This window comes from Cebidichthys violaceus, unplaced genomic scaffold (assembly GCF_023349555.1).
Source record: "Cebidichthys violaceus isolate CVI_PGR_0920_01 unplaced genomic scaffold, fCebVio1.0.p SCAF_24, whole genome shotgun sequence".
Classification (NCBI taxonomy): Eukaryota; Metazoa; Chordata; class Actinopteri; order Perciformes; family Stichaeidae; genus Cebidichthys; species Cebidichthys violaceus.
In genome coordinates this window covers 3,623,545-3,650,217 of record NW_027176417.1, presented here as the reverse complement: position 1 = coordinate 3,650,217, position 26,673 = coordinate 3,623,545, and the positions used below count along the sequence as shown (strand labels likewise).

The 26,673-nt window shown below is 44.5% G+C and overlaps 1 protein-coding gene across 3 annotated transcripts in view; it reads right to left on the bottom strand.

The window, feature by feature from the left end:
- tns1a (tensin 1a) overlaps positions 1-26,673 on the bottom strand; it is a 69,317-nt gene that overhangs the window by 30,551 nt on the left and 12,093 nt on the right. For all 3 annotated transcript variants that reach the window (XM_068719627.1, XM_068719628.1, XM_068719630.1), the window contains exons 2-5: positions 21,704-21,818; positions 19,448-19,485; positions 5,700-5,738; positions 3,906-3,947 (exon numbers count right to left, since the gene is read on the bottom strand). In XM_068719627.1, coding sequence (XP_068575728.1) covers positions 3,906-3,947; positions 5,700-5,738; positions 19,448-19,485; positions 21,704-21,818 — 234 coding nt within the window. The remainder of the gene's footprint in view (positions 1-3,905; positions 3,948-5,699; positions 5,739-19,447; positions 19,486-21,703; positions 21,819-26,673) is intronic.

Below are 26,673 nucleotides of genomic sequence, written 5' to 3'. Positions count from 1 at the left end.
AGGAGAAATGATAGATTGAAAAGACAAAGAAAGAGAAGGATGAGGATGTTGGGAAAGAAGAAGTAGCAGAAGAAGAAAGAGAAGAAGTACAGTAAGAAAGGAAGTAGGAGGGTGAGGAGGAGGAGGAGAAGAAGACACAAATCACAACACATCAGTGTGTTCCAGGAGAAAAGCAGCCTGACTCAAGTCTTGTCAGGATTTCAGTACACACTTTAATTATCCAGTCGTGTATTTAGGGAGGAAAGAGTGGAAGCTGTTGTACTGTGACGGGTGCTGCACAGGGAAAATGTTACTAAATACGCCGTACTGTCGAGGAATCGCTGCATAATAGATGCTAGAGTTGGCTCTTCCTCTCACCGTTTGTCGGCCCAGAGGAGAACTTGTCTGTATGAGTCGGCTGCCATCAAGAAGATGAAGCCATCCAAGAAGATAGAATGACGGCAGAATTTATCTTCGTCCTGCACTTTTTTTTCCCTCGTCAGAGAGAGTGAGCGTTCGGCTTCAGCGGTCAAGTGGTTAAGCAGAGATATTGGCAGGAGAAGGGTCTGTATTCACGGCTCGAGGTTAAACACACAGCCCCAAAGCTCTCTCTCTCTCTCTCTCTCTCTCTCTCTCTCTCTCTCTCAGATGAAGCTAATCCCACCCCCAAGACCAGGAGCCGACATGGGAAGCATAATTCTCTGTGATTTGACAGGAACCAGATGCTAGGCGGACCGCGGACGCTGGTGTTTGCGAAAATGAAACAGCCTGCTCGGGTGGGGCTTCGGGGGTGTCACGCCGGTACGTTTCACATCACAGGAACAATCTGTTGTCTTGTAGCAACATGGGCGCATGAACGCCTCGTGAAAGTCAATGCAGCATGTAAAGTGGAGTGAACTGTCTGTCCATGTAAAGGCCGGTTCTCCTCGTCAAAAAAAATAAAAATAAAAATCACATGAAACGACCAAAACCAACAATAAATGTAGACAAAAGCATGATACTGCATATCTTATTCCTTAGAAAACACATCAATGAGTGGCGTGTTCCTTCATTAACATGAACCTATATATATACCTCGTGCCCCAACTCACTTTACATTAAATGTGAATTCATCCGCTGCTGAAAATAGTCCCAAACAAATTCCCTATTCTGCTGTTTGCGTATCGAGAAATAGATGGTTTCAGTCCATTTATAAAATATGTTGAATAAGGAAAATATATAACAATACCAAACACATTCATTAGAGAAAACGAGAATTATTTGTTGCACATTTTAGCATAGATTTCATTAAATATGATTGAAAGCTCCAGAAAAGCTGAACGGACTTTGGAAAAGAAATTTGTCAACGAAACGAATTTCACACATTTGAAGCTGCACACTTCCTGTGTGGGAGTGGCCTACCTTGCTGAACAGGTACCCAGTGCTGCACCTCCAGGATGAGCGCAGGTCGTCGAACCGCCTTCGAATGGAGCGGCCCAGAGGCATGGCTATAGATAAACTGGAACCACTCCTCTAAGTTGTACTAGATCAAGATCATGAAATCAAAACAAAGAAGCTCCGGATCCTCATGATGGAAGAAGATGCTGGACTTCATCAGCGATTATGTAATAATTATATATTGATGCATCTTCTCTCCGTCCTTTCCTCTCGACTGTCTTCTCCCTACTTTCTCCTGCTTCCTCTCTCCCTCACGCTCACTTTGTGTTCTCTGGATCTCCTCCTCCCTCGGTCTCATTATCTCTCATTATGTCTGACTCCCCCCCCCCCCCCCCCATCTCTCGTCTTGACTCCCTATTTTCCCAGGCCGTGTGTTTGTGTATGTATGAATGTACAGTATGTTTGTGCTTCTCTGCTGCACATGTGTTTAACCTTAATTGCCCTTAAGAATCTCGAGACAACAACATTTTTTTCTGTCCTGTCTTAATATTTCCCTTCTGGCTTAATAAGCAGTAACATGACTCGTCATTACAGAGACATTTTTTTCCTTTGTATTCTTTGTGCACAGTAAAAATGTACAGCAGTGTTCTTGATTTACAGCGTCTCTGTCCTCTCTTGAGCCACAAACTGATTTTAAAAAAAAAAGTTCCCATAGTGCACTTGGATGACCCCCGCTGGCCCCACACTGACCCAATTATGGTCACAGTGGGGTGTTTCGATGCATGCAACCTTATATGATGGTGATTCTTGAAAGCAGGGATTCCAGGATTCCATCTTTTTTTAAATGAATGGTTTCCAATGTATTTTCCATTAAAGTTGAAATGAAAGTGATTTGATATGATGGGACGACACAATGCTTTGATTAGAGGTAGCAGCCGCAACATATGGATGATAAATCAGGATCACCAGCGTCAGCTGAGGATGCAACACATTTTTATGTGAAATGTCTGAGTATTTACTCCTTAACACGACTTAGTCATTGTCAAATTGTTTGTGGCAACTTTCTATAATTACAGTAAAAATGAGTAGCCTCTGTCTCTGTATTTTTAGTGCTGGCAGAGACTCTTAATTGCATCCACGTGTCCCATAAACCATGTTGTTGAGAGGATGTTGCTACTTTGTTTCCATTGTTTCTCTGCTTGTGCGTTTTACCAAAGAGGATGAACACAATCTTACACCTCTTATTGCACACAGCATGAGTTTCCCGTTGATGGTAGATAATTACACGATTTATAAAATATTATCTTTTGAGTGTAAAACATTGACTCCCTGTAAGCTTGGCACAGAAAGGTTTGCAGCTTGTTTTGTGTGCCGTCTGGATTCACAGCTGCTTATGACAACCTGCAGAGAACCTTCTCCATCCTTCAGTCCCTGCTTGTCAGACTCTGAGTCTGCGGACCTTCTCTCTTCCTGTGCGTGAAGTCCCAGACTGTGAATTAATCTCCGCGCAGACTGGGTGTACACAGACCGATCTGTGTTTATAATCTCGCTCTGAATCACCGCCGCGACTTCTGCTGCCGCTCTAAACATTCAGGCGACGTCCGACGCAAACACTGACTCATTATCGTGACTCACAGAGGAGAGAAATAACAGGGACGCGGGACATCAGTGCTGCTTTTATCTTTTGGATAAATGTTGCTTCTGGTTTCATGTAAAGGAAAACAAAGACATGAGCCTCTTGTGATCTAAAAACATTTGAAACACGCTAACAGATTTTTGCCTCTGTGACCGCTGGTTTTCTTTCTGCATCAGTAGCGGTTCTCTCCTCTCCTAATTTTCTGGAATCTCGCCCTCTTGGAAACGAACACCCTTCATGGTTTAGCAAAGTCAAGCTAAACATGCATGCCTAGTCTCGGGCCAGGCCTTGGCAACCATTTCTGGCACAGATGAGACACAATTTGCAGTAAACTGGCAGCGACAGATGTCACGGCAGCTTTTCCCCATTTTGTAAGGTATGTACCAAATATTTCTTTATACTGGCACAGAACAGAGCGAGGGTTAAATCATTTACCTCAGGCCACCTGGTTGCATCGAGTCAGGGATATAATCAAGGACTTTTTCGTCTCTTAGATCAGTAACTTTGCCACTTAAGAATTTGAATCCCCATCGTTGTGTTTAAATTTAAAGTCATGAGAGCGGTCCTAAAATAATAATAATAAATAATAGTCAAACCTACAGAGCAGCAACAGGAGCTCTGATTGGCTAGCTGCTATGTATTGCATGCTGCTGCCACCTTCTGCAGTGAGCAGGAACTGGTGGTCATTTGCAAGTTGTAATGAATTTAAAATATATTAATTGAATATACTTAAAACACAGAATCGGTGTATAATTATTCCAGTGCCACACTCCAGACTCAAGAAAGATCACCAGTGCACTTAAGGATTGTTATTCCAGCACTTTGCTGCATAACAATAGCAGCCTTTATGAATGAGGAGCTTTTAAAGCACGTCTATTGGCATCAACGCTAATAAGGAAGAGGTGTTACTCACCGGTGTATCTACATGCTTTAATGGCAGCTGAGGAGTGGGAGGCTGGAGAGAGAAGCGAGACAGAGTCAGTGGGTTAGTCATTGTTTCTCTCACACCGAGGGAGAAACAACATGGTGAGAGAGAGAGAGAGAGAGAGAGAGAGAGAGAGTAGCCACAGACACAATCCACAAAATAGATTAAATAGATTATACAAAATTGAAACAAAATCAAAAGACGAATATACAATGGAGAAATTGTAAAACTAAAATGTAACACAAACTCCTCTTTTATCAATCTCAGAAAGGAGATATCAGGTAGCAGAATATCTCAAAAGAAAATATCCAAAATAAAAAAACATTTTAGTGACCACATTTATCCACATTTACTATGTTGACGGACAATTGCTTATTATCTTTAATGATCAGAATTATTCAATGTTTGTTGCCAATAAAGGAATTGCAATGGAAATCTTTTTTCCTGGACTGGCTCAACTGAATGTGGACCATTATGGTTCTCAAGACCTCTTTCAGATATAGAAAAATGGACTCTCAATCCACATTCTTTTAACCCGTTTGGAGTTTTTTTTAAAGCACCTTCATGTGCTCAGATAATTGGAATGCAAAAACATTAATTGTTTGGTCCTTAAAGGTCCATTTTGTACTTGGAAATGGTAGTTTGACTCAAGGTTGACTTACTATATTTCAGTGCTTTTAGACACATCTCATGAAATGAAATGGTTTTTAGATTTTGTGCGGGTATACACGTAAAAAAACAGAACAAATATAAAAGTAATCTGGTCCATAAGTGGCAGGGAGAGACAGAGATGCAGAAGAAGAGACAGTATGTGAGAAGTGGAAAGAAAATGTGTACACACACACACACACACACACACACACACACACACACACACACACACACACACAAAGAGTTTGACAATGATCCATGTGTTAAGGAAAATCTCTTAACTGAGTTAAGTACAGCGTCTCAGGCTGATGTGAGCTCTATAAACAAAACTGGGGACTGTTTAACAAGCTGCTGCAGTCATTTAAAACGGCCGGCGTCCAGAGTAAATAAGTGAAAAGTAGTTACCGCTGCTCGGAATGTTCCTAATTTGGTCATATCATCGGTGGTTAATCTTGAAAATACAAAGCAGGACTGACTGCGCCACTTTTTATTCCACTTTATTGACGAGAAATCAGGAGAACGATCAAATTGCTTTCCCTGCTGGTTTTCTAATCACGGCCCACCGTTCGCTGAGCGTGCGTTCTTTATGGAAGTAAATGAAATCTCCCATTTCAAGCTCATTAAAGGGAAAATGACTCGAGCCTCAGTGTTTCAGTGCGTAAATCACATTTTGTCTTATAAAGGAGCAACCCCTAGAGGAAAGGAGAGCAATCACTTTGACTGCAGCTCCGTTTCTGTCCTCTTCTACTCTGTGTTGCATCTAAATAGCTTCCTGAAACGTCTGAGGACCCTTTTCTGGGTTGGTCTTAAATCTATACTATACGTTGATTATATACTTATATATATTGTACGCCATTTCTAGTCCATGTTACTCTCTACTGTCTTCATACAAAGGCAAAGTAATGTCCCAAAATCTAAAACAATGTTTGTGAAAGCTCAGAAAACAAAAGAAATATGACGTATTAATGGCAAGGACTTTAGGACTGATTTATATCTGATTCACATTCCTCCCAATGTTTACACACTGACACAGATCCACAGCAATAACGCCCCAAAGAACGCCAACAACGCACAATGATCTTTAAAAGAGGTTCTCATTGGTACACACACACACACACACGTTACACTCACCAGATCATAGTTGGTCGTTAGTTGACATGATGTGGTGACCTGTAAATGGAGAAACAGAGAAATCGTGAGTGAAGAAAAGCGTTAAAGTCTGCTGAAAAAAGCTGTAAATGTGAAGTAGATCACATTAAACAAAGACAAGACGACTAATTCAACAAAACGACCATGAATGTACTTATGAAGTACTTCAGGACTGTGTTGTGTCTATATTTCTGTAGAAACAGGGAGGGAGAGACATCACTGAGAGTTTCCCCTTGAATGCTGAAGTATTCCCTAAATCACCCTCGACTGCACAGAAATAACTGCTGCTTCATAAAACAGCCCCTTTTGACTGTTTTTCTGTGTGGGAAACATGTCAGGGCCGTTCCAGGCAAAATCACAAATCACCGAGTTCACATTGAGACAGAATGCTTCCTGTAAAAGTCAGAAAACAACACGCGGGTTGACGCACGACACTGTGACTTCATAACTCTTTTTTGCATGATGTTATTTTTTTGTTTTCCGTGTGAGAGAATCCAGACACGACGCAAAACACACGGTGCCTCGTCAGCACACGTCTAAAGTCATTTCACTTGTATTCGATAACAGCTCAGGTCAAACATCGTGCGAGAAATTCAATTTACAGTCGCACAGTGCTGTCCTCCCCTGCTCTGTGACTCCACGTATGCCGGGGTCGGACTACACAATATCTATGCCGTCCCAGATGGTCACTGTGTCAGATTAGGTGATTATAGAGTCATAAATTATTCCTGCGACTTGACAGTGAAACGTGACAGATTACGTGTTGGACGCCGGGCCAATCATAGAAGATTTGTGTGACGTCAACGGCGTTGAACCACGACTGGGCTGCCAGTGGTTCTTTACTGCAGTCGGCCTGCAGATGTAACAACATTACTGCTGCTAGAGACCAAGTCCAGACCAAGACCAGACCGGTCTTCTCTTTGTCTGAGACCAAGACAATACCTCATAAAAATGTGGTCGCTTCCGAGACGGAGACCTCTTGAATCTCGAATACTACAACACAATTGCTAAGTGATAAAATACTGTTTTACAGCCTGCCCCCCCCCCCCCCCCCTCTCAACATCTCTCCCTGCTGAAAACTATTTTACCACCCTTGTCTGTTTTGGCAATGCAGTCTCATACTGAAAAAGAAACGGAAAGCTTCAGCTCCTTTTGTCTCGTGAAACAGCATCCTGGCTCCGCTCGGTGCTGCGCAACCACTCGGTAAAACAACAGTAGGTTTCCCAACAAAAACAACTGGGTGGCACACCAGTGCTCCGACATGCAGCGTGTCGGGCCCAGTACCTGTCGCCAGACCTCCCAGCAACAGTATCACTCGTCCCCTAAATATACTGTCGGCTCAAAAGTAGAGCGGTATCGATTTCCTGATGTTGCAATGCTACATGTAGCGTCTTTAAATAGCAGGCCATTTTGGTACTCGACGCTTATAGTATCCATGACAGGCAAGTGTGGCTCCTAATAGTCTACATAACCCCGTGCGCCGCAAATCACTGATTACAATGGGTAAACAGGCCCTCTCTGGCAAGCTGAGTGGCGTCCATCTGATTGTGTTTACTTCAGCGTGCGCAGATAAACGCGCACGAGGGAGCGCGCGGACGCATACGTGTGCAGGTTGCGAGTTGACGGATGTTTACGAGCGGCGAGGCGAGAGCGCGCTATCTGGAGACAACAGACGCAGGCAGGAAGGAAGCCGCCGTAATTAGTTTGCTCTGGGAAAACAAAAGACTCATTGACTTTGTAATGCTATCATCAAGCGTATCGGAATACAGCGGCGGGATAACATCTCGGCAGAGCAGATCCCACCCAGCGCAGCAGGGTGTTATCAGTCCGCCACGGTTATGTGCTCCTCTATAAATATGAAGATGCTGACCAAGGGAGGTGTTTCAACTCGGTACAAAATGTTTCTGCTGCAGTATGATTTGCACCCTAAAATAAGACATGAAGTGACATTTTTAATGTCATAAAATCTGACTTTTGCAAGCCTTGTGTGCAGAACAAAATGAAGATTTAACACGAATCTATCCGATAACCTGTTAATATCCGCTATTCAGGGGGAAAAAAAAGGCCAACATCAGTTGGACTTTGTCCTTGTGTGTGCATGTGTGTGCATGTTTCCTTTTGAGAAACACAACTTGGAGGGCATAATTTTGAATACCCGGGTTAATTAAGTGAATGAGTTACAACTGTTGCTGCTGCAGGTGCTACAGAGAATTGGCTAAAAGTCAAAATAAGGAGGAGAACATGCATCCAATGACAAGGAAGCGCTGCAATAACTCCCACATTCATGGACGCATTTGTTGAAAGTTGATTCAGCTGTGTGGTCGATACCCAGCGACTCGGCAGCAGCTCCACAGAGGCCGACAGAAGACGGAGTTGCTCGTCCGAGAAGCGAGTCGGCTCATGCCGGCTCTTTACAGCGCCTGCAATACCTGGGGGCCGCGGCTGACATTCATATTTCAGCGTTGGCCCCGGGGGCCTCGTAGCAGGAGCATCTGCCTTTATTCACAGCTGACATTAGTTGCCGTTCTGTGCGCTGTACTTTAGCGTACGCCTGCAAATGTCCCGGTGATTACTCCCTCCAGTATTGATGTAAAGGTCAGAAGGGTAGAGCGATGACTTAGACTTCCGTTTGCTACTCTAGAAACCGGAGGACTGGTCGGCTCCCAGCCTTATGAATGCTGAATTATTTCTCACAGAAGCACATCTGTGCACTGATGCTTTTCAAGGAATCAGACACGCACACGGCTTGCAAAATATTGTTATCATATCACCTTTTTTAGTGAGGCGGTCATGAGAGAAGACGGCCGGAGCAGCAGACAGAGAGAAAATACAGACTAACACCGTGTCAACTTAAAATCCCCGCCGCATCACCATGCAGCCAAGCGAGAGAACAACAGCCACCCTGGCTTCATCCATATATGGCGGCTGCAGCTGGAAGCCAGACTAACACAGGCTTCACGTGGGTTTTACCAGCTCAGACGGATAAAAGGGAAGGAATCTCCGAGAGGCCCCGCCACACGCTTCAGCACCTGAACTCCATCCGTCTGCAAATGTTTGTGCAACTGCATGTGCATCTGTTAAATAATCCAGTTCAGTTGCTGAATAAGGATGAAAAAAGACCTCTTTGTCTGGTAGTTATCCGTTTATATCCGTGCATTGTTTCTTCAGCATGCGTCTTGCAAACGGCCGATTTTTTAAATGATGAATGTTGACTTTTTCTTTGGGCGCTGAGTGCGTTTCACCAATCCCTTCCCAGCAAAGTGACCAGCAGACCGCAAAGAAAACTCTCTGACATGGAGAGAAACGGACTCAAAGTGGTTTTTAGGCCTTTAAAAGAGGGAGTTTATAATCTCATCGAGTCACGAGGGGCGTCTGGGAAGCCACTGAACTAGAACAAGGAGTCAAGCGAGCCACCGGGGGGGCCCCTCCGCAACTTCAACCCCAGCCGAGAGGCCTCATTAGGGGGCAAACAGAGGTGAGCTGAGGCGGGACGTTGTTGAATTACCCGCAGCAAAGGTCAAATGTCTCAGGTGAGTCTCGACAGCTTCACAGAGCTTCCCTCCTCTGTCTTGATCACCCCCCCCCCCCCCTTCACAATGAGAGCGTGGATCAGCGACAGCGAGAGCTTTAATGACTTCAGCAAAAGTGCTGCTCAAGTACTCAAGTGGGTTTATATGGAAATGGAGAGTGCAGAATATCAAAGCAGGACTCTGGAGCCCGGTCCACCGAGCTGAATTGTCGTATAATGAGTAAACGTGCTGCAGTTCAAGCAGGATAGTGATGAAGAGTTTTCTCTCCACGCTCACACACTTCAAACAGGCTGGAACAAGCATCCTCAGAGAGCCGAGGAGGAGCAAGACCGGCTCGCTCAGCAACCTTTGCATTCTCTGTTTGCACTTTGTCAAACAATAAGGACAATAAGCTTCCATCGTCAGTGCTTTTATTGTCTTAGTTTTGTGCTTTTTGACATGTAAAAAAAGTAAGAATTACATTTATATGTGATATATTGCGTGGCATACCCATCAAGCTTCTTATTTAAGTAGAAGTTGAGTTTTTTTGTTCCCTTTTGATGCTCTCTGCCGTATTTTCCAGAGATTTATGCCCTCAGACTTAGCAATAATCAATCTGGTCTTGAGTTGATCTACTTCAGCCTAACTGATGGGAGAAGGCATGTTTCCCACTGTGCATAAATCATCTCATTGGCTCCAATAAATAAGCCCGCCATTGGTCCAACCACACTCAGAATTCCTCAAGCACTCCTCCTGCCCACACAAGAGCCACTGCCGCGCTGATGGCAGTTTGCCTGAGAAAGTAAATTCTTCACTTTCCAAACGGGGGCCAAATAAGGACTGAAGCACAAACGGCCCCTTTGGAGGGATTTATACATCGGCTGGGTTTCTGTTTAACTTGGAAGGCTAATAAATCCGCCGAGCTGCTGTGATGGTGAAGAGCCCGTTCCTTTCCCCGCTTTGACATTTTGACATAATGTCAAGTGTGTAACACGTCATGTTCGACTGGGTGGCAGTGTGTCGCTGGCAGGAGCGCGCTGGCAGCGGCGAGTGCTGTCGTCAGCGGCTGAATAATGATGCAGAATTTAAAACAGACGGTTAAATCCAAAAAATAATGGCAAAATAAATGTCTCAAAAAGAAGAATGATGCTTGGGAATATTTCTATCTTTCATTTAGAAGAGAGTCAATAATTCTATATCCTGTGAAACAGAGAATCCACTTAACATGTCATTTAGTCAAGGGTCTCTAAGCTATTTGGTGGATATTTAAAACATTGGGAAACATGCTCTTCAGTCTGGGCTGCTCCACAAAGGTCCATTTGCACCCAAACAGGATGGAAAAGGGCTGTTGTATAGACATGAAATCTAAATAATTGTTAAAAGCAGAACACACTGCCTGCCAGCTGTTTTCCAGCGCAACACTAACACGGTCTCCGCACAGCATGAAATCCATCCAATGATGGCCGTTCAAACGACGAGGCCGTGACTGGACGAATGAAATGAAGAGTTCCTCCCCGTCCTTCTGGTGAAGAATCCACCGTCTAAACGTCGTGGATGAACACAAGAAGGGGATATGTTTTTCACATGAGAGGAAAATCACTACCACATGGTTAACACAGCATAAATAAGCATGAAAATCGCCCGACAAGCATTTGCTTCTACCCTAAACGGTTCAGACAGAATACACCACAACACACAGGAGGTTATTTACAATGAGATGCATCACAGTGGATTGTGTTCTTATTTCAACTGTTTTGACTGCCAGTGAGCTCAGGTTTGTGTCCAACAAAGGCACTGCCAATGTTTCACCTCCAAACCCGACATGCCGATTTCGGGTTTGAGGCCCGAAGGAGCTTCATCAAGTGGATGCGGAAGAGGCCAAAGACCACTGGGGAAGCAACTATTTGGTCACGGTCAGGCCACAGTGAGCGGGTTCTGGCTTGGCTTGTTTCGCCCCTTGTACGGTTACAACCAAATCGCTGCCGAGCTACAGACGACAAAATAGCCCATTAAACATGGAAATTATGAATATCAGATGTGCGATTGTGGTGCTCACTTTGGACACAGGTTGAAAAACCTCCAAATATGGGTCGCCTCGGAGGCGCATGAGCGCGTATCATAATTGTTAGTTCCTTTTAAATCGTGGGAGAGGTCTAACACTTTAAAAAAAAAACGAAACTCACGTGAGTGGGTTTCCACATGTGCAAACGTGTAACACTTCAAAGGCCGGGCTTCTGTGAGAAGCTGAAAACAAGCATGTTTTCATCATTACTGGACGGAGCCGATGTCGGACGGTGCTGATGGTCGGGTTCCGGTCAGCGTCCGCCGATCGGTTCCTGGTTAATTAGTGCTGGCTACAGGAATGCTTTCTCTCACTCCACCACTAATAGCACAGCGAAGCGAGAATAAAGAAACACCGGCAAGCCAAAATAAAGGCACTAGATGCTCAACAGGATTTGTGAATGCTCTTTTGCTGCAATTATTCCTATGAAAGCCTCAATTTATGCACACTTTTCTTACGTAAGTGTAAATCTGAAAACAATCACCTGGTATTGAGATTTCCTGTCACTCGAGACATCTTTTTCCTTGCCAGCCTGTCACTTATTGACAGAAATGAGTTAGTGGGTTAGGCCGAGCCTCTGCTAACTCAGCCTTGGCCTCTTGTGTGGTTGCATGTTAAATGCCATCCTCCCCGGTCACTACTGCTTTTATAACACATACTTTGGAGCTGACGCAGTTGGAGGATCGCAGGTTTACCAGCCACGCGTTCTGTTTGAGAGCTTTTCTCTCGTGAAGCCTCCCGTAGAATATCTTTAAATTCAATCTGAAAAACAAGCACGATGCGTGACATGGCAAACAAACGTGTGAGTGGAATTTCTATTTGGCATTCCAAGTTAAAAGCCTTAAAGATGATTTTTTTTCTGCGATTCATGGTATGTTTTTCTCAGCATTTCTGCTGAGGCTGCCAAGGCTTCACTCCTTGATGTGTCAAAAGATGAACCGCCCCGAGGGAAGCTCAGCATGTTATTAAGGGATGGGAGAGACAGATGGAAGAGACAACTAGTTCAAGAGGGATAGATCTACAGGGAAAGCAGCCGTTCTATAAGCATCACTCTTAGAGAACATCTTCATGTTATGAGACACCAGGGAGGCATGACTTAGGGCTTTTTCTGCAGTTTAAGAGGGTTTCTGGGCAAGGTGGAGAAAGTGGCGAAAGGCCGTTTGTCCTCGAGACTTACGACCGATTTGAAAAGTGTAATGCCAGGGGAGAGCATTAGGGTTCAAGGTTGTGTAACGTCTTCAAATGGAATTCAAAAAGAAAGAAGAAAAAGGTATCGCAGTCAAAAACAAGTGTTGAGTCTTGGCACCGTAATAAAACTGCATTCCTTCCTGTCGTTTTTGACTCTTTAGTGGGAGACACACAAGCCTCGCGACCTCTTGACTGTTCATGTTTAACTGCCAACCTTGTGTTAGCTCAGGTTCAAAGGTGAGCGGCTGCCATCATCAGTCTGCATCCCCTCTCAAAGGTGTCAGAAAGAAGAAGTGTGAGAAAAAGCGAAGGGGGAGGCGAAGACGGTGCAAAGGAGAAAGACGCTTCCTCCGAGCGTTCTACGTGACCAACTGCTCTACTTTATCTGTCGTAGCTCCACAGCAGATGGGGGGGGGGGGGGGAGAACACGTGTTTGCCTGCTGTGTTGACCAGTTGCTCCGGGTCTCTCTCCGACTCTGCCGCCCGCAAATCACTTCTCGTCGGGTCAGGAAAGGCTGACGAGCCTCAAACAGCAACTGGAATGAACTCTGACTGTCCCGTTCCCATGGGAGCAACTTTCCCATGAGTGTGTGGCGAAACCAGCCCGCACCCAAAACGTGCAGAGGAAAGCGTTTTAAAAGGACATCAGAAATCCCTCATTGTTGTAGCTACAAACTCATGCAACCAACAGCCTTTTTATGCACTAAAACACCACAAATTCAGCTTTCTGAAGACCCATTTTAAGCCCTGAAAGAATGCAAAGAACTACAAAACGTATTCAACATGCCAACCAAGCAAACTACAAATGGAATGTACTGCAAAACAAAACCCTCCATGCATCTGAAAGAGTCCTCTGCCAGCTGTCTTACCTGCACACCGGTGCCACTTTTTCTCACGCTCTCTCCCCCTCTGCCTTGTTTCTACCTCTGCATTCTCCTTGCCTTCAGACCCCCCACTGGGAGAGAAAGAGGGCAAGAGAGGGAGCACCAAATACAGACACTTTCCTCCTCCTCCTCCTCCTTCTCCTCCTCCTCCTCCTTTGCCTCCCTCGCTCAAAACAACAGCAGTAATCCCAAACGCGTGCCAGAGAGCTACTGAACTCGATTCTGTGTATGCATGTGCGCGCATGTGGATGTCTGTGCAGCCTGTGGACCGGACCAGGATACACTCTTTGTACTGCTGGCTTCGGTTCCTCCCGTCAACTGCCAAGAAATTTCAAAACACGCTATATAAGGCCAAGAAAGTGGCTTGGGGCTCCTTATGATTCCGGTACCCAAAACGAGAGAGCAAAAGCCGTCCGGGGGCCGACAGTAACTGTATCCCTCTGTATTCCTCCCTCTGCTCTCTCTCTCTCTCTCTCTCTCTCTCTCTCTCTCTCTCTCTCTCTCTCTCTCTCATAGCCGTCTCTGTTGACGCATGCTTGACAGAGAGAGTGAGAGGGAGACAACTTTTCTCTTCTTCTCTCTCAATTCAAAAGTTGTTCTATTTCATTTAAGTATGTGCCTGCATTTCACTTTGACATATGTAGTATTTACAACGACTGAGCACAAGAATGTCGTTCCCGTCTTATCTTATCTTAAAATGATTCTGAGCACACTGCTTTACATAGAAAGTGCTTATAAATAACAATAATATATGAGCAGAGCAGGTTCAAACAGAATCCTCTCAGGCAGCTTTTTCCCCAAAGCATTTATCGTCAAATTAGATCTGAAATGGAAACAACTGTACTTTTGCCTTCTATCTATGCAGACACACATGCATGCACGTTTACCTCGACAGACAGACAAACCCCAAAATCCCTCTTTTCTCAAATACTTGGGAGGAAAATATTTGCCAGCGCCCCGTCGGGTTTTAAGCACCCGGGGTGAACTCAGCTCTTGACCTCCAGACGAGGACTGAGGTAAATTGGCCCATCACTCATCTGCTAGCGCCCGGTTATTAGGCCGCCCGTACAGTTTTGTCTGCCAGCTCTATCTCCCGACTACCGCGGAGCATCTATGTACCGCTGAAGGGCGTCGCTATGGTGAAGTGCTGTGACGGCTCTTTGATGTGACGTGTTTGCGCCGGGGAAACAGACTTGCCTCTGTGAAGGGCTGCTGAGGAATGAGGAGGCTTGTGTGTGTGTGTGTGTGTGTGTGTGTGTGTGTGTGTCTCATCATTTTCTCTCTCCCTCTCTTGTTCTACCTTTTTCACTTTCATGCTTGGACAGTTACTCTCTTTTCCATGCCAACATTCTTGAAACGCTCCTCATCCCTGTCTCTATGCACGTCTTACTGTGTTTTTGGTCTTGCTTCACGCACTTTCTACCTTTGGAAGATAAAGCACATTTTTAAAAAAAGGTGTGTGGGGGGGGGGGGAGCTGGTAAAACACCACTGATAGCAAAAGTGACTTTGGGGCCCTTTGGGGACATGATCTTATTTGTGCTTTGTGTTTGGTTTCACAGCTAACATCCCATTTTTGTCTTTCTACCGATCATTCAAAAGCTCTAATGTCCACACAAACATAAATGTCACATAAACAGTCCAGAGTTTTACAGCAGGTGGTAAAATGTTCTTCTGGAATATTAAACAGCTTCTGGGTTGCACACAGGTTAGGATGTGGATCCAAATGTTAGGATGTTGATTAAAAAGATAGACCTCGAAAACACTTGACCTCAAAATTCTGCACCGGAGGAGATCCAGCTTAGCTGAAGTCAGGCTTAGTCCGGTTTGGAATGTGCCATGAGTTGACTCGGAGACAAACAAATGAGCTTTAAAGTCACCTTTAAACAGTAAACATCAGCTGTTACAGGTTCAGACCCTGAGAGTTTCATGGAGCTTCCTTCCAGCTTTCTTCTAAAATGCTTCGCTTTACTCTCTTGCACATCGGTGCTGGTGTTATGTAAGCTGCCAGTGAGCTCAGCTTGACAGAAGGGGATTTTGGGCTACTAGTGATGAAACGGGGCCGTCTGAGTCTCCTCGCGACAATAATATCCCCTGGATTTTCTTTTGCATGACAAAGGGAACTATTGAATCTGCTAAAAATAGAAATCCAGCATGTGACTGGGTTTCCAAATCTGCTGCAAAACCTTCATGGCTTCAAACCAAGGATGCACTTTCTTCGCTCGAGGTTTGGAGAAACAGTTATTTCTTAAACTATCAAATGTAAAATACCCGACTGCCTTGACCTCCTACGGGTTGACACACTAAAGAATGGAAACATTACTATGAACAATGCATAAGAGACATAAATAATTATGAAAAACTGTCAGTATAAATGCATCAACAGGAATACGCTCCTTTGGATTTGAATGGGTCTCGTACTCTCTTGCTATTTTATTCTTGGACTGCCACCGTGACTCACTTCCTTGCCCCACTGTTTCACCCCTGGTGCTCCTCTCAGATCCGTGAACATCGACAGGAAGTGGAAAAGCCTGATTGCGAGAGCACTTTGTTCGGCTCCAGCTGAGAGCAGCGATAAGTAAACAAGTCGTGAGATTTCTTAAATGTACTCGCTGAATCAAAACTTGTTGAAAGTACAGATCAAATCAAGTCATCTACTCTGCCTACAGTTTGCTTGTTTGCGTTGCACAACCTAATTCTTCTTCTGAGCACATTTTCAATGCTTTAAACCTGAATCTTCAAGGCTAGACGACAGAAATATCTGAACTGCAACGTCAAATTTCATCTTGCGGTACAAAGTTTTCTAAATAAATTTGTCTTGTGGCTCGGGGGGGAAAAAAACAAACAAACATGTAAACTGCATTTTATAAAATGCAGCCGGGGCAAGACAAAACATTGTTGCTTGCGTGAGGATTATTCAAACTTCTTGCGCTCTCACTCGTCTTTGTCCGACCCCTTCCCATCATTCCTCCCCGGCCCTGCCTTCCCCTGCCAAACCTCGCCTGTGTCTTCCAACCCGCCGGCCCGTCGAAACAGCGCAAACCGCTGCAGCGGCATTCCAGGAGGCTCCTCCAGGACATGGCAGGGATAAATCATAAGGAATACTGAGGGCTTGTTTCCGTGGAGGGAGAGGGAGAACCGAGAGCGTACAGACGGTCCGGTCAACACGTGTACTTGCACACACGCATGTACACGGATCTGTTTGCATATTTTCGTTGCAACGGGGGCCAAAATGGAAACCCTGAATCCAGACGGTGGAGTGAATGAGTTTACTCATAAAACAGTGGGACACATTCATGAAATGTGGGCAGGTAACCACAGTGATGACACAAATGTACGCTCACATACATAATGTCCACAGCAACCGGTTCCTGCCTTTAGAAATCTATTTTGAATAATAAATCAAATTTATTGCACCAGCATTTAAAGATTCATGTCTAACAGAGAGCATCTGTCTCCAACCACAACTTGTAGCGACCAGCCAGGTTTCGGGCAGTATCCCATGCAGCCACAACACCCCTGTCCAGACAAGCCTCCACCTCAACATGGACAAACCATAACAACTACACCAAGTCTGCACCGCGGGACGAGAACGCATCCGCCCGCCGAGCTACGGCGTCCTCAGGGCTCCAATAACAGACGTCCACGCAGAGAGGGGGTTGCGGTCGGACGGAAAGGAAAACAGAATGCGACGGGCGGCCAGAGACGATTAGCCGGTCTTCATCAAGGCACAGCGGCGGACATCCGTCTTTTGGATGTTCTGCTGAGACATTTTCATAAGCTTAATGATCATGTGGTTACAGAGTTTCAGAGAAAGGGAAACATATCACTAATCGCTCCACTGACAACAAGATTACAGGTTGGTGGAAATGTTTTATGGACTTTAGAGGTGCAATAAGTCCGATTCTTTTACCAATCACAACAAACGCATGTCTTCCAAATAACTGAACAAATGAAAAAGTAGCTGTGTTATTGCAGTGTTTAGCAGGGTGATGTGCAGCGTTTCTCATGCTTCTTGATGTCAACGACCGCACAGTGAGGCCAACGTGAGATGCCAGAGGACTTTTCATGTTGTTGAGATTCCTCCGGTCGCCGACAGAGATCAGTAAACGCCACTTGGTGCTCCTCAGAAACTAATGATATAGTCTAATACATATTAGAATCAGCCTTGAGAAATGCATGTGTAGTTCATGAGTAATTGATGAATGTAAACTCCTATTGGGGTTATTCAAATTACAATACTTTCACAAACAATGCATGACCATACAATACATTAAATGTATGCAGAATGATTCAAAACTTTTTTAAAGCTTACTTTTGTCCATCCTGATTTGGAATAAAATGACTTCATTATGTGAAACACATATAATAATTTAAGTATAAATAAATGACACATATTGTCTTACATCATATGTGAAGAACATTCACCTTCATCACTCACTCATTAAAATCTGAATAGACCCCATTTAAAATGTCATAAAAACACAGAGACGCTGCATAAAACGTAACAACGCGACCATTAAAGCATTCGAACACAAGTCTTCACTGTTCTGGTTACTGTACGGCATAAAAAAAAGGGAAGTTGCGGCAGCTTGAAATGATAAACACATAAAACCAAGTCAACGCAGCGCAGCGGTTATCTTCATGTCTGGTGAAACTGCAAACCGCTGGCGACAACCTCATTGTGCTTCATGACAAATTTACTGCTCAAGGTCTGCGTGGAGTCAGAGGAGGAAAGGCCTAAATCCACACTGGTACTCGCACAAAGACTTTATTTTTCCACACTTTTACAGCCTGAAACAATGAATGTGCCGCTGCCGTACTGTGTCCTGTTTATTGTTTTTCCGGGGGGTCATTTCACTGGATAAAGCCAACACAAATGTTTGGTCCCGAGTAAACCAATTTAGGGATTAGCAGATTAGCAAATAAGGATTAGGGAAATCGTGCCAAAGCTGTAATTTGTAACCAAATTAACCAAAATCAAAACATTTCCTTCCACGGCACTATCGGCTCTTCTTACCGTTTTCTCGTCTCAGACACACACACACCTCTGACTTCTTCTCCTCAAAAACATTTCCTGTCCAACGTCTGTCACCACCAGAATGAATGACTCATGACTCTCCTGATTATTCCCCCAATTTGCCACCACAAACGGCTTCGGCTGGTTTTGGAGGTATTTGGGAGATTTTTCCTCGGGTGTTTTGGGAACACACAACGTGATATTTGGGTACAACGATGGTTTAGGGGGATGTTTTTGTTAAAGGGAGAGAAGGTAAAAATCAGGGCAGACTGCAGAGGAAAAGAGAAGACATTTCAACGTTTCTCCCCACCAGTCACAACTAAAACCACTAAGAACAGCCTTGTTACGCTCTTCCCCTCCGCCCTTTCCCTCCCGTCTCCCCGTCATTCATTCCTCCCTTCCTTCCTTCTCATTTACTCTCCCCATGCATTCTTCCCTTTTCCACTGCAGATTGGGATCGAATGTGGTGAGTCTGACCGAGGAGAGGTAGAACTTTGGAATACGTGATTCGATGAGAGGAAGCAGACGGCATGGTTTAACTTCCTCTTCAGTTTTCAGGATTTTCTCTTCAAACATCAACAACATATCAGGATATGAACAATGTTCCCTGTGTCTTCTTTTGCAAATAAATGTGTGAAAGTGAATTATAGAAGAAAAACTTGTCTCAGGTAACAGGATGACGTATGATCCAGGAAATATGTGTTTAGAGAAGGATGTGCATGCTTGAATTCATCTGTTGTGCAGGTTTTAATAGAAGACAATGGGAGATAGAACGAATAATTGTAGGATGGAAATGAAATGTGACCAAAATGTATGGCTTTCAAGTCACACAGTAATCTACAGGGAGCGTGTGCTTTCAAGTACTGGCCAATGCAGTTGCTTGCCGGAAGACGTCACATTAAGTTGTGGCAAAAGTCGCTGCAGGTTTTGAGCTTTTTGCTGAACAAATCTGCAGCATTGCATGCGTGAGATTGTTGATGGGCACACGTTGGCATGTGGGTGTGCATGAGTAACAATACCAAGTAATAACTCACTAATAATAAGGAGTAAAAGATCTTCAGGGTCTTACCTTCACTTCACATTTTCTATGGCAGGACAACCGGCACGCTGAAAGAAAAGAGACAACGTTAGGTTTGTAGTTCGAACAGAGAAGGACAGTAAGAATACACACAATCTCCACATGAGATCAATGCACAAGTAAGAGCAAACAATCATTTTTAAAAGAAGAATATACCAGAGAATAAAGCTCACAGTAGCAGGTAGTGCTCTTCAGCGTTGCACTGATTGTGCCTTAAGAGCCTTTTGCTCAAGAATAACTGTGTTTACTGCTGAATGTACTGAAAAGGAAACAAGGTCAGCTCCCATCCTGACACTAACATGCAGTGGTGCTGCCCCCCAGTGGCCACATGAAGCAAACATCCATCCATTTGTTTGTTTGTGTTTCAGTATGCAGCAGGTAAATACCACAAAATACGTTTCAAGTATGATTTAGATGAGCAAAATATGCGTGTCATCGTTGAGAAGCAGACGCAGTGAGAGCATGTCGACCTCCGGGCACGAAACGGACATGTTTTAATGTCTGGGCAGGTACGACCTTTAACCCCTACCAACACCTGCGGCCTCGCTGTCGACCTGGGTGGTCCCCAGGTGGCGAGAGTGTTTCTGATGTGTGAGGTGTAGGTGCTGGGTGGTCTCACGCAGGAGCACACTGGTGGAAAAACACTCTTTGGTTAATCTAAATCTAAACTGTGATGGTGACAAATGGAACACCTGTTCATTTGGTGTGTGAAGCTGATCGAGGCCAATGTATTTCCCAAAATGTTGAAATATTCCTTTAAGGGGCACAAACAGTATACCTGAAGGCCGTGCAGGTGGCAACACAACCTCAGTGAGCTAGAGCGGGTACATCCTGAACATCTGCACACATCTGGAAGAGTGCACAGCACATCGTCTTACTGTCACATCTTATCTCTTGGCCACAAGCCCTCCAGCAATGTGACCTTTTTTTCCAGGGTGCCTAGCAACACTTCCTGTAACGGGCAGGACGGATGCTCAGATCGAACATGTGTCCAGGTGTTTGTACAGTTCAGCAAAAGGATCACATTCAAATTGCACCAAAACTTGTTGTTTTTTTTGCTGCTCAAACCAAGTTTGTGCACATAAAGCTGCTGTTAGGCTTCAGGAGGCAGTTTGGGGTTTTTAGCTGGATGACTTTAAGCTTTACCATTTGGCAAGGAAAGCTTATTGCAGTCTACTGTATTTTAACATAGAGGATGGATGAACAAAAGAGGGATGAAAGGGAAAGTAATTCTCCTGTGCTCCCCTTTGCACTCTTTCTCCTTTGTTTTCCATGTCTATCTCCAAATCCCCCCATACCCCAATTTCTCTCTCTTTATCCTGCCTCGCTCTACTCCCCCACCCCTTACCCCTCTCTCCTTTTTTCCCCTCTTATCTAGGCTAATGCAGCAGCAGCAGCAATGCTAATTTTAACAGCAAATCCTCAGCCAAAGCCCCATACAGGCCCGCTCTCCTACCGTCGGGCTTCTGAGTGTCAACTGCTAAAGACTCTGCGTTTGTAGTTCAAAAAGGAGAAGGGGAGGGTGAGTGAAAGTGTGTTAGAGAGATGGAGGGGAGGCGACAAGAAAGAAAGAGAGAAAATGTGAGGCTGCCCGGGAGTCCTCTAACATTAATTTCCCCTGGACTTTTCTTGGAGTGACAATAAAACCCTCAGTTCTTCTAAAATTAGAATCGAAAAACATGTGACTGGATGGTGGAGGAAGACGGGGAGGCAGGGGCTTAAAGGGAGGGAGGAAGAGGGGAGAGAAGCCAAAGCCGCAACAGCAGACGCATGCGTGCATACATACTGTATTGCACAGTAAAGGAAAATGATGGTGATGGATGCACAGCGAAGACAGACAGAGACAGATGTAGAATAACAGCTGCCAGGCACATTTTAGATCTATTTGAACTGAATTTCTGTGGATTTCTGGTTGGACAAAACAAGCCTTGTGAGGTCTTCAAATTGTACAGAGTATATTGAATAAAAATTAAAATCAGTTTAATCAATAGCAAATCTCATTGGCATCTGTGTGTATACGATGTTGGATGTTGGAAAGTCTAATTCACTTTTTTTTGTCTTCAAATTGGTTAAGAACAGCTATGACTGTTAGTGCTCCATTATCCCTGAATTTTGCCCCAGTGCATGCTGGGATAGCCCTCGGCCCTGCCAGCCATCCTGAACAGGAATCAGGAGAACACATTCATGAATGGATCGCTGTCTGGTCACAGATCACTCATCGGATTGAACTGGAGGCAGGAGACTCACCTTTGCAGATGAGGCCCTCCTTGGTGATGGCCTGCTTGCATATATCACAGCTCTTGGCCTTCTTGAATGGCTTCAGCTTGAAGGTGTGTGTGTGGACGCCCTCCAGCTCGTCGGGCTGTGGGAAGAAGAGGAAGGAAGAGCGATCAGGAGGGAGTCGGTTGAACTGATGCCAGCAGGTCCTCGGCCAGTAGAAGCACATTTGGTATTCGGAAGTGATATATCCGCATATGGCGGCACGTCGGGGAAGCAATTTTAAGATGCAACTGTGGGCTCAAAACTAATAATAATAATAATAATAACAATTTCCAGTTTAATAAATGGATAATCATTAACTGCAGCCACGCTTAAACCATCTAAAACAATGATTCTGAGCTCAGCTTATACAAAAAATAAAGATGCAACATTCATCAAGTTCTTCGGCCATAAAATGTGTTGTTTTGTTTTGTTTATTTAATCAAAGACCAAGAAGACACACTTTCACCACAGATATTATTTTGTGTCACAATGTTGCATCTACGTACACACACACACACACACACACACACACACACACACACACACACACACACACACACACACACACACTGACACACACTGACACAGTCCGCCCACCAGCAGAGGATGTTTTCACTTTGAAGTTTTCTAATTAAATGACTAATTAATGATGAAGGAGAGAGAGAGAGAGAGAAAGAGAAAGAAAGAAAGAAAGAGAGAGAGAGAGAGAGAGAGAGAGAGAGAAAGAGAGAGCGAGAGAGAGAGCGAGAGAGAGAGAGAGAGAGAGAGAGAGAGAAAGAAAGAGAGAGAGAGAGAGAAAGAGAGAGAGAGAGAGAGAGAGAGAGAGAGAGAAAGAAAGAGAGAGAGAGAGAGAGAGAGAGAGAGAGAGAGAGAGAAGCCTCACAGCAGCCAACAACCTCAAAAACTCGAGGAATGATGTATGTGCGTGCGTGCATGTGTGTGTGAGTGTTCATACTGTACTATATCGTGTGAGTGTGAGTGTGTGTGTGTGTGTGTGTGTGTGTGTGTGTGTGTGTGTGTGTGTGTGTGTGTGTGTGTTCAGGCCGTGCTGGAACATTTCTCAGAGCAGCCTGAGGACACAGCAGCTCTAGAAACTGCACCAAAACCTGAGCAGAGCTGTGAGGAACAAACAGTGCACGTGATTCTTGTCCCCCTTTAAAAAGCAAAGACGCTGAAATACAGATGAGGATGATGATGGCGATGATGACGAAGGTGGGGTTGATGTATGCATGTTGCTCGTTGGCAGGATAACAACTTAGACCTTTGCAAAATGAACTTCGTGACTTCTCTCTTTTATTACTGACATGTGGTGACATTTCCAACACGTTCAAAGCATCGCTTTGTTAAAGTGTGATTTTCCCTCCAAACAGCTGCGCATTACTCTGTGTTGATTTGACTAGTTTAACCAGGAGCATACAAAACGCAGCCAGGAACACTGTAACTGGGTCACTAGAATTCCCTTTGAAGGTGCCTCAACTCTAAAGCAGCTCAACCTGACTCTGAATACTTGAGAGCATCATCAAATTGGTCATTTATGGAACATGTGTGAGTAATGCATCACATATTGCATGTGTTTTATTAAGGTTTTATTCGACGGCACGAGGCTGTTTGGGTTAGTTTGATTCTTTTTTCCTAATCTTAAGGTCAAACTCATTAAAAACAACAACAACAAGGACAAGCAGCTATTTCAAGCTCTTCTTTTTCTTCTTGCTCACCCTCCAACACCCTCCTGCATCTCCCCATAGTCCTGACCTGCGCACTCTTTTCCCACCATGTCTCTGTCTGAACAGCCCCCTTGGTGAGTCATAACGATGACGTCATTTCCTTTGTGTATTTGTGCAGCTGGGCCTGGTCTGGGTTGGGCTCCGCCGGACTGTAAACCTTAGTGCTCTTTAGAGAAAACAGTGTTTTAAAGACACCTTGTTCCAACTATCACCTTGAAAGGATGAATGAATGAGTCCCTTCAGGAATAAGTAGCAGAAATGTGACCAATCCCGTGAGAGGGGGATTCCAGTTTTGCATGATCAGCAGCTTAAAATGGAAGAATTCCCAAATAAAATGATCTAATTAGGATCCGCTTTTACGAGCTGAAGTGAAATAAATCAAACCCCCAAAGTCAACGAGCCAATTTCCCTCCATCTACGACAACGCTCGACACGCCGAGCTGCATGAAGCGTTGATTGGCGGGAACATTCGTGTGCATCTTCTCAGAACTTCAGCTTCACAAGTACCACGACTACTTCCTCTACTACCGCAACTAATCACTACTGCTGCTGCTACGAGCAGAACTACTCCTTCCACAGAGGACTCCAGGTGTGATGAGGCTCCCCGATGAAAACAAGACCACGTTGTGTAATCCTTTGCTTCATTGTCTTTGAGCTCATTTTCTGCTCTCTTTCTGAAGCTCCCTGGTCTTTTTTTTATTCTCTCTCTCTCTCTCTCCGTGTGCCGCAGTCAATTTGGCTCAAAGCTATTACAAAAGCGTATTTCTCAGCGTTTTTCGCTGCCCTATCTCCCTAAATCTTAATGGCTTTTGTCACACTGTGAGACCGCTCGCTGTAAGCTCCACAGAGGAATCATGGCCGACCTTGGCTGCACACAGCATGTTACAACAGGTAGCGTCAAACAAACAATACGCTACACTGATAATTCCCGTAATATACTTAATTAACCACGAGTCTGCCGTCCATCTCATTAAAGGCTTTTTTTTCTCTCATGACTTGGTTGATGTGTTGAGCAGCGGCTCAGGTTTAAACACAAACAGACCGCAGACATTTCTCTCACTCAGTTTCATTAAAGTGAAGGGATGTAATCTGAGCCGACTGATATCCATCATGATCATTGGAGAACTGCTGAGGTGGACAAATGTGAGTCAGTGCAGAAGGAAAACAAAAGGGGATTATAACAAGGAAAATTATTAGAAATATGACGATTAGACCAGCTACTGTTGGCAAAACATGCCCTGACAATACTCTGATCAAACAAATTCAAATAAAAACATGTTAATGGAGAAATAAATCATTATTTGTTTCAAGGAACAAATATATTTATTTAGACTATTTTATTTCAAAATATAAAAAGTAAAATGTCTGAAAATTAGGATGAAACTTCAGATTTTCAGACTAACGTGAGACTGGAGACTGAATAACTAGTCCAGACTCACATCTTTTACAGTGTGGGCCGGCCTGGGTTTATAAATAGCGGTTGGAGCACCTTGTGCCACTCGACAGCCCTGATGTTAAAGACGACCTGGCAGAAAGCCGCCGGCTAAACCAATCAGACACAGCCAGCTGTGCCACAGGCAGGAGCCATGGTTACCTGGCTGCCACGAAAACTGGGGTCAACGTGTCCTGTCACACAATGATGGATGAGGTGGGATTAAAAAAAAAAACATGCAACCACAAGTTTGCACACACACACAAACATACATAAACATGCTTGCAGACCCTGGTTTTACAGGGGTGAGTATCGCCACAACAGGAGGGCGAAGGGTTCATGGATTGCCGCCATGCAGCATCTGGGATTCAACTGTTTTTCAGAGGAAGAGGGAAAAGGGCCCTAATCAACAAAGAGAAAAGGAGGGGAACACGTCCACGGTGGAAATGACCCTCAGCGTTTTACAGGCTGGGTCTCTTTCTTTTTGTTTCAGGGAGTAAAGATGTTCGTAAATCTCACAATTAGGCATGTAATCAGAAAGCCAGTTCACTAATGAATGCCATCAGATTCCTAACCATCCATGAAAGATTTTATTATACAAAACAACTTGCCTCCTGATGTTCATATTAAGAAAAAGCTTAAGATTTGCAAAGAAAAGTCCATGCAAGGACAAAGAAATCACTTGGAAAACTTTTTCTGAACAAATCCACTGATGTGAGATTGTTTTTGAATAAATATGAGCATGAAAAAGATTAAATCTGTATTGAGGATCTTTAATAATTCAATCTGGTGGACCAGAGCCCATATAGAGTTCAAACACCAACGTGGTCGCCGTAAATCAAGAAAACCACAAAAAAAAAAAAAAAAACATCATGCAGAAATCTTCATAAATGTTCAGCCAAGATGGGTTTTTTTCAACAATCCAGCTGCTAAAATCAGATAATCACGAACACTTGGAGTCACTTTTGAGTGTGTGGATCTTTCATGGGAGCTGTGTTTTTGAAAAACAGAAAAACCACAAGCCCTGTCCTCTGTGTCGTGTTAGGACGACACTCCCAGGAGAGGCCCGGGAGAGAAAATGGAAAGGAGAAGGGAGAGGGATGTAGATGGAGAGAAAAGAGGGGGTAAAGGGATAGAGTGAGTGGTCTAAGAGCATAGGATGGAGGAAGAGGAGAGTAGGTGTTTCTGTGAGCGTGTGTGTGTGTGTGTGTGTGTGTGTGTGTTTGTCCTGGCTTATAGACAGCAGGCCCAGTAAATCAAGGCCCTATGCTCCTCTCCCCCAGTTGCACTTAGCTAATGAAAAGCATCACTACGCTACCTCGACCGCGACCCCACTTAGAGCCAAGAAGTGGGAGCAGGAGGGAAGGGAAAGGAGGGGAAGGGAGGGGAAGGGAGGGAGGGAGGGAGGGAGGGCACTCTCTCAAAGGCACTGCTCTTTCATTCTGCACAGGGACGACACATGGACACAAATTAGTCCTGGCGCATGTAACCAATCACAAAACATGTATCCAGTCCTGCACCTAAAGACGTAAACATGAACTCCAGTAATTTGGTTTTCGACAGTCAAGTGGAGAAACCAATGAATGTGTGTCATCTATGAGCATTGAAGATTTTACCGTTGTACAGTTGACACGATGGAGGTCCACACAACTTTTTCTGTGGACACAAATCTGCTTTGATCGCCACCCGCCGAGCATATTATGTACTAAAACGTTAATATAACGGTATATGTTTTGAAGTCTGGACTTCCTGCTTATGCCAGGTGCATTTTGAGCTGCTACATCTGGGCCCAGACCCTC